This window comes from Bombyx mori, chromosome 26 (genome assembly GCF_030269925.1).
Source record: "Bombyx mori chromosome 26, ASM3026992v2".
NCBI classification, from domain to species: Eukaryota; Metazoa; Arthropoda; class Insecta; order Lepidoptera; family Bombycidae; genus Bombyx; species Bombyx mori.
Genome location: NC_085132.1, coordinates 7,328,633 through 7,336,647, shown reverse-complemented (window position 1 = coordinate 7,336,647; position 8,015 = coordinate 7,328,633). Strand labels below are relative to the sequence as shown.

At 38.1% G+C, this 8,015-nt stretch overlaps 1 protein-coding gene across 1 annotated transcript; it reads left to right on the top strand.

Moving 5' to 3' along the window:
- The first annotated feature begins 5,254 nt into the window (after positions 1-5,254).
- On the top strand, positions 5,255-7,748 carry MLC-2 (myosin regulatory light chain 2). Its single transcript, NM_001098343.1, is given in 3 exon segments — positions 5,255-5,307; positions 6,249-6,431; positions 7,140-7,748. Coding segments are annotated over 3 exon segments (606 nt in total). The 5' UTR covers positions 5,255-5,304; the 3' UTR covers positions 7,560-7,748.
- Positions 7,749-8,015: the final 267 nt, after the last annotated feature.

The following is an 8,015-nucleotide window of genomic DNA, read 5'->3' as shown; positions in this document are numbered from 1 at the left end:
AATAATAAAATATTAATATTATTATTAATATTTTCAGAAAATATTGTTTTATTCGTGTTTTCAATAATCGATTTTATCGATAATTTTGATTTTTTCTTAAATAACCAGTTCATATTTTATTATTATTCTGTCGGTAAGATCGAAAAATATTATTTATATTTCATCATTTTATCAATATGTAATTCGTATTTAAATATAATTTCTAAAAAACACAATTTAACAAAAAAAAAAACCGAGCAAAGCTGTCATTATCTAGTAAGTCTTAAATATGCATTAAGTATGTGCGCGACAAATAGATGAATAACTCAATATCACGCCAACCGATTTCGATGATTATTGTATTTAGTTTATATATTAATTTGTTTTGGAATATCTTTTTTTTCTATTTAAAGTCGGTTTTTGTTAAAGCATGTCTATTTACAATTATTTTATTAACTTATTTTTATTTTTATTGCTGAAATGAATGGACGCGCTCACAGCCCACCTGGTGTTCAGTGGTTACTGGAGCCCATAGACATCTACAACGGAAATGCGCCACCCACCTTGAGATATAAGTTCTAAGATCTCAGTATAGTTACAACGGCTGCCCTACCCTTCAAACCGAAACGCATTACTGCTTCACGGCAGAAATAGGCAGGCTGGTGGTACCTACCCGCGCGGACTCAAAAGAAGTCCTACCACCAGTAAAAAACTTAACAAGTCCACTATGTTTGCCGCTAGGGGCGCTGTTCCAAATCCATTCCAATTTGAGTTAACTTTAACGCGATCGAGAAGTTAAAAAACTCGCACCAAGCGCACGGTACGAAAAAAAAAGTTTCCCCGGTAAAATCGGAATTGAACCTAGTTACACCCGGTGTGGATTACAATGACCTTATTCCCGCCCCGGTGATTCAGTGCTGTCGAAAATAGTTCGGCCGGTATTCAGGCCCAAAATAAACGTGAGGGCGGACACAGCTCAAACAGCGGGTGACGTCATCTTCCTAATTTCGATACGTTATTGTTACGTTACGAGTCTAGAAATATTGGTATTTAATTATTTTTTTAAATAAGCATTTTTGCCTATGTTCTTGTCACTTTTGCCGCGATGGAATCGTGCCTTTTCACATTTGTCATATTGGTTACAGTCTCTCGTCCGACTGATCTATATTTTGCCACAAAGCTTGCGACATGAAATCGAAAGTGTGATTTTATTTTATTAGATCAAAAGTATTTTGCAACAGGTAGCTCTCTCAAGCTATGCACTGGTATATTGTAAGTACGCATTGTAATTACCAATATAAAAAAAAGTATTATTATCATATACCCTTTATGTATTTTGATATATTGTCACTCTTAATGTCTGATTCTTCATAAGTCTTCTTACGTAATCTCTAACACTCAGCCAAGGACTATTTCCCCGACGCAGCAATCATGTGCACCGATACTATGGGGGGGTATTGGCGCCCGAAAGCTATTCAATAAAAATCATGACTTCGACCTAATGTCTCCAGGCGACAGCATTAATATTGCTATGGCTATGGGCTCCGGCAGCCACTTTTTAATAGATTTTAGGTGGTAGTAATGGGCGGGGTGGAGATAATTCTCTTTTTTTCCCTACCTATTGGCTTGTAACCTAAGAGGCTATTCCAGCTAGGCTCAGACGGGTAGATGAGCTCACGGGCTCAACCTGAGAGAATTTGCTAAAACTATCCCTAGCAAGAGCAGTGCTTAGCTGAATCTACCACCGGGTCTTAATCGCGACCCACTAAGAATATCCGGCGAAAAACTCAGTGGGCTCTGTCTATGGGTTAGTTCGCTAGACGAAGAGAGATAATTGTTAAGCTTCTGTAATCGCTACGATTATGAAAAATGTATTTTTCAGCTTTGAATTTATTTCAAACCTTCTTAATGAATAATTTCTTAGCTACAAGTATAAAACGTATTTAGAAAGTAATGTATTATTAGTTACTGTATTATCACAGAAATACACAGAGAAAGGGTATAGAAGAAACAGACAGAGAACTGATTGCAAAAATGGAAACCATAGTATCGTTATTTTATGGTATGATACTTTTATTTATCGAGGGCTTCGTTTTTCTTTATAACCTTCTTCGCCATTGGTTCGATTTTTTATTGGAGTATCTGGCTAATGTAAGGATCGTCGCCCAATATTGCAAGTTTAAGAGGAATACTCCTAACTCTTAGGAGATACGACAATCCGATGTTTTTTAGTCAAGAAGCAGTCATACGGTCCGGTTTGAAGGGTTTAATTGCCATCATCGCTATTGAAACTGCCTCCGCCCAGGTTATGTACATAGTAGATCTGTTCATAATACGATAATATATCTAAGCCAGATGATCGTATTGCGTACTTTTCAAGCAATTGTTTTTTATTACATTGTAAGGTGTACAAGCTCACGGCCCACGTGTTTTTAAGTGGTAACCCGAGTCCGTGGACATCACAACGTGAATGCTGCCACTCACATTGTCATATCCTTTCAATTGAAACGCATAACTGTATCCCAGTAGAAACAAACAGAACGATGGTACACACCCGTGCGGGCTTATTTTACGTCACGCCAAGAGTTTAAGTCATATCAACATTTAAGCATCAATCAATCAATAGGCTTGCGGAGAGTACTTAATGGTAGGCAGCGCCTTGTCTCTGCCGATGGCACTGCTGACGTCCACGAGCGACGGTGACCACTTACCATTAAGTGGGCCGTATGCAGACGAGCATACAAAGACAATTAAAAAAAAACTGCCATTTTATCAGTGCCAATATATCAATTTTGCTATTTTAAATCCTTCATCGTCAAAGTAATTCGTTAATAAGAATTAAGTACCTACGTATTTCCTATTAAAAATTCTCGTAAAATGGTACGCATCGCTCATTATGAAATTTGTCGCCCTGCCGTCTTATTTTTTAGGCCATAATGTTTTTTTTTTTTTTATTTCCTACCAAAGCGGAGAGCCTTGAGAGGCTATTTCAGCGTAACCCTAACGTTTGTAGGTGAGCTCACGGGGCTCAAACCTGATGACGTTGCTAACACGAACCCTAGCAAGAGCCGTGCTTCGCAGAATCTACCACCGGATCGGAAACGCGACCCACTGAGAAGATCCGGCGAGAAACTCAGTGGGCTGTGTCTGGGAGTTAATTTACTCGTCGAGCCCTTCGTCGCAAGCGACGGGTTCGACGAGAACGGTGACCGGGACTTTATGGAGGTTTTGTTGAACAAGTCCATAATAGTCTAATGATGAATTCATATAATAACAACACTTAAGAGTATTTTCTTCGATCTTTGCGAGTCGTACACACAATACCGTCTTTACCATAAGGGCACACGGGGCCCGTGCCCAGGGCCCCCATTCTCAGGCGCCCCCGAAAGACCGACAATTTCTCTCACACGTTTATTCTCAAAACATTTTTGTCGGGCACATTACACTTTTTTCACAAATCATTACTCAGAAGGTATTTACAAGGCATATATTATGCCTATAATAGAAGAGTTTGCTCAACAGAAATCCCGAAAGAAACCGTTATCGAAATCGTAACCAAAAAACCAGCAGCATTCTAATATCATTAACGACATATTAAATCATACTGTGTTTGATTACGTATAATAAATGGTCATACTCATTAAAAAAATGTTATTATAATTAGTTTTTTTTTACTTTCCAAAAGGGCCTTAAATTCTTGTGTGCCCAAGGGCCCCATCCTAGTTTAAGACGTCCCTGCGTACACACAAAACTACTGTTTTATAGCGGTCTTGGATGAGTAAGGTCTAAAGTATGTGTCGACATTTGAATATTTTGCGTAGCCACGAAAATTTTAAAGTATCCAAAACGTCTTATATAATCTAATGACAATAAAAAACCCGATATTACGTCGTCAAATTATGTTTAATTGCAATATATTATGTGGATTCTGTGAACATACTCTCAAAGAGTAATAAAAACGGTTATCGGTAATTAAAAAGAATTTTATTCATTATAACCTAACCTTAGTCCAACGTATAACCATCGTGGAGTTCGTTCATGATATATGACCAATATATGACCATATCAAGACTTAAACGTCCAAGACTAAAGAACAGACCATCACACGAAACAAAATAAACTCAACAAATTCTGGGATTGTAATGTTTTTTTAAATTACAATCAAACTAAATCCATTTACGGGCACCATGGCCCCACCCCATACATTAGCAACAGTTAATAAATAAATAATTACAATTACATTATCAATTACCAAAATACACTAAACAATACAATAAAATAATAACCGGATAATTTTATTTTGGTAGAGTTTATTCCCATTAAATCAAGTTAATATCAAAATGTTGTTCTTGAATAATCTATGTTATTTATTTAACCGATTCATTCATTATCTTATCCCGGTCATTATCTCCGCACCTAATTTTGGATTATTGTGATAATATGTAATAGCAAAGTAAATGTCTGTTGGGTATTTACGAAACTCTAATATTTAGACTCAATCAGCCAGACTTCTGAGGTGCACTATGTATCAAGGTCAGACGCAGAACCGGGATTTTTTCGTTTGTTTGTTTCCATGGGCCCTCAGTCTCCAGATTTGTTTGTTTGAGGGGATTGTAATTAAACCTTTATAGATGGATTTAAACTTTTAGCTTACATTTGATTTACGATAAAATTGCTTGCGACCGTGATGCGATGCGATGCCTGCACTACTGCAGCCGATAATAAACTCAAATAAATATAGAACGATTGATTAATATCCCTTCGTTGTGCAACACTAATAATGGAAAAAAGGAAGCTACTCTACAGACAAAACTAAATTTAAACGTTACATGCACTTCGTTTAAAAAATAAATCCTACGGCTGGGATCGAAAATTAAAAAGTAAATGTGTAATGAGCGAACTGAAGTTTGAAACGCAATTAATAAGAATTACTTAATACGTCTCACAATGAAACTTGTCGAAACCGAAAATGACAATTGTTCTTGAAAAAATGCAAAGCTATTTAGTATATAGTAATAATAGGAATTATTCAAACGAAAAATATCCAGGAAGCTAAAACGGAGCGACGGTCAGGTGAGCTGATTATTTTTATAACTGAACAAACCAAAACCACGGGCGAGCCGCCCCGCAGACAAAACAGTTCTGATACGGAATCGAAGACTGTCCCATTTGTCGAACTAAATATGGAATCGGCTGCGCTCGATTGGCGAAGTGGAGGGAGGGGGGTTCCTCCTGGACTCAAGAGTGAGAATCAAACGTCGGAGTCAGGGCGGGACTGCCGATCGAAACAGTCTCTTCTTCGTCGATCGTCCAACACACAGCAAAATGGTAAGTCTGAGTGGTCCCAAGGGACATAGTGGACAGTGTTATGTGAACGAAGTGATCAAACAAGTGAAGACCTTAAACAATTTTAGTTCATAAAAATAAACTTTGACGATTTAATTTAACGATCTAGCTCGCGAAGATAAAATAGCTACGAAAAATAATAGTGATAGAATAGAACTAAAAGAAAACCTAAACTGAATTCAATATAGTTAAAGAACGTTTAATAATTTTGAAAATATTTCGACTTTTGGAACTATGGTTACAATCGACTATGTCAACTAATGGCGTACTGAAACATAATAATATATACCTGAAAATTAAAAAATGTAGCCAATGAATATGTTAAGTTTGAGTACAAACCGGCATTTTAATTGATTTTATTTTCGTAATTTAAAAGCCGCGGATTTAACGGTCTATTTATAAGACTTTTACGCAACGAAACGCTTGGGAGTTGGCAACTGTAAGAGAATCCGAGAGATGGTTCTAAATTTAGAGGCGTTTGCGCTGTTCCGCCTAAACTGGACTAAAGCGATGAAAGATTGGAAATGTAAGAAATTATGGCCGAAATAAAATATTATCAAAACTATACGTGGCATAACAGAATTATAGTCGAATTTAAAACTTAAATCCGTACCAACAATGATGAGAGCATTAGTGATAGAACAGTCGAATTAGTTATTCCTTTCTCAAATGATTTAACACGCTTAATTGCTTAAGTTCACATTTGTTGTAACGTAAATAAATATTGAATTGTATTTAATGGAATTTAAAACAAAATTACTGCAAGAGCCACTGAACAAAAATTAGCTACTGTTTAAATACATCTTGAAATCTATTTCACTGTAGGTATCTAATGGGTATTCACGACTTTGGGGTTCGAAACAAATTGACTGAAAGAGTCACTGAACTAAAACAAAGTACTAATGTGATTTTTAAATTTTCAGGCGGATAAGGACAAGAAGGTAAAGAAGAAGAAGGCGAAAGAAGACGCGCCCGCCGAAGAGGCCCCAGCAGCGGCCGCTCCCGCCGGTGACAGGCAATCCTCTCGCGGAAGCCGCAAGGCTAAGCGCACCGGATCCAATGTCTTCTCTATGTTCTCACAGAAGCAGGTCGCTGAGTTCAAGGAGGTTAGAAACTACACAAAAATCTATAACCTATATCCAACAACCACTTTCAGAAATCAGATCTTTTCCATCCAAAAAATATTGAACCGCAGCTAAGATTTTTTTATTGATTGATGGGTGGACGAGCTCACAGCCTACCGGGTGTAAAGTGGTTACTGGAGCCCATAGACATCTATAACGTAAATGCGCCATCCACCTTGAGATATAAGCTCTAAGGTTTCAGTATAGTTACAACGGCTGCCCCGCCCTTCAAACCGAAACGCATTACTGCTTCACGGCAGAAATAGGCAGGGTGGTGCTACCTACCCGTGCAGACTCACAAGAGGTCCTACCACCAGTAACCAGTATTATATGCGATACGAGCAAAATAATAACATTCTCTAAGACGAAGTTCCAAAAATAGAATACACCGTTACTAGAAATATGTTAAGGACATCCTTTAGTTCAAACAAACAGATATTACGTCATATCGCTATAAGTTCTGGAATCGCACACGTGTTTCTCGATAGCTCGTGCCGCATTTCGTGTTTTGTAAACATTTATGTGTTACCATTATATTGGAACTTTATATAAGATTACATTTTGGCCCAGATTAGAGAACACGCAAATTTTTGAAGCAAAAATTGTGTAATACCAATTTTTCTAATAACTTTATATTATCTTCGTCTATGTTCACATAATATGGTCATTATAGAATTGGTTCTTCAACAGGCATTCCAGCTAATGGACCACGACAAGGATGGCATCATCGGCAAGAACGACTTGCGCGCCACCTTCGACTCCCTGGGCAGGCTCGCGTCCGAGAAGGAGCTCGATGAGATGGTCGGTGAGGCTTCTGGCCCCATCAACTTCACTCAGCTCTTGACTCTGTTCGCCAACCGCATGTCCGGCGGCTCTGACGAAGATGACGTCGTTATCAACGCCTTCAAGACCTTCGATGAAGAGGGAAAGATCGATTCTGAAAGGCTCAGGCACGCCCTCATGACCTGGGGCGACAAGTTCTCCGCCGACGAAGTCGACGAGGCTTACGACCAGATGGACATTGACGACAAGGGTTACATCGACACCACCAAGCTGATCGCCATGCTGACCGCCAGCGCTGAGGAGGAGGAAGGCGGTGAAGCCGCGTAATGATTCCATCTCTACTATAAGGTCTAAGACGCCAGCCGCAGTCATCACGCCCGGCCACGGTTCACTCGGATTAAACATCACCATATGAACCAAACTTTTTTATTTTAATTTTCTACATACATAATAATTTATTGTTTCCAACTTTTATTTATTTATATATAATGAAAATATAGTTCTACTATTACCAAATTGTGCTACTGTTTGATTGAAAATGGGATTCTGTGGAATGCTATGTGTTCATTATATTAATTTTACCAATAAAGTTACTTAAAGTCTGAATGAAATGACGAAAAACCCATTGGGTCGTATTTTGTACAAAACTTATCTTATTATTACACTTAACACTCACACACTCACACACATATGCATTCATAACTTGTTCCATTAGTCCAAAAAAAGATTAAAGGTCTTGTCCATTTTGACGTGTGCCGTGACCGTGAAGCCCCAGTTCCCTTT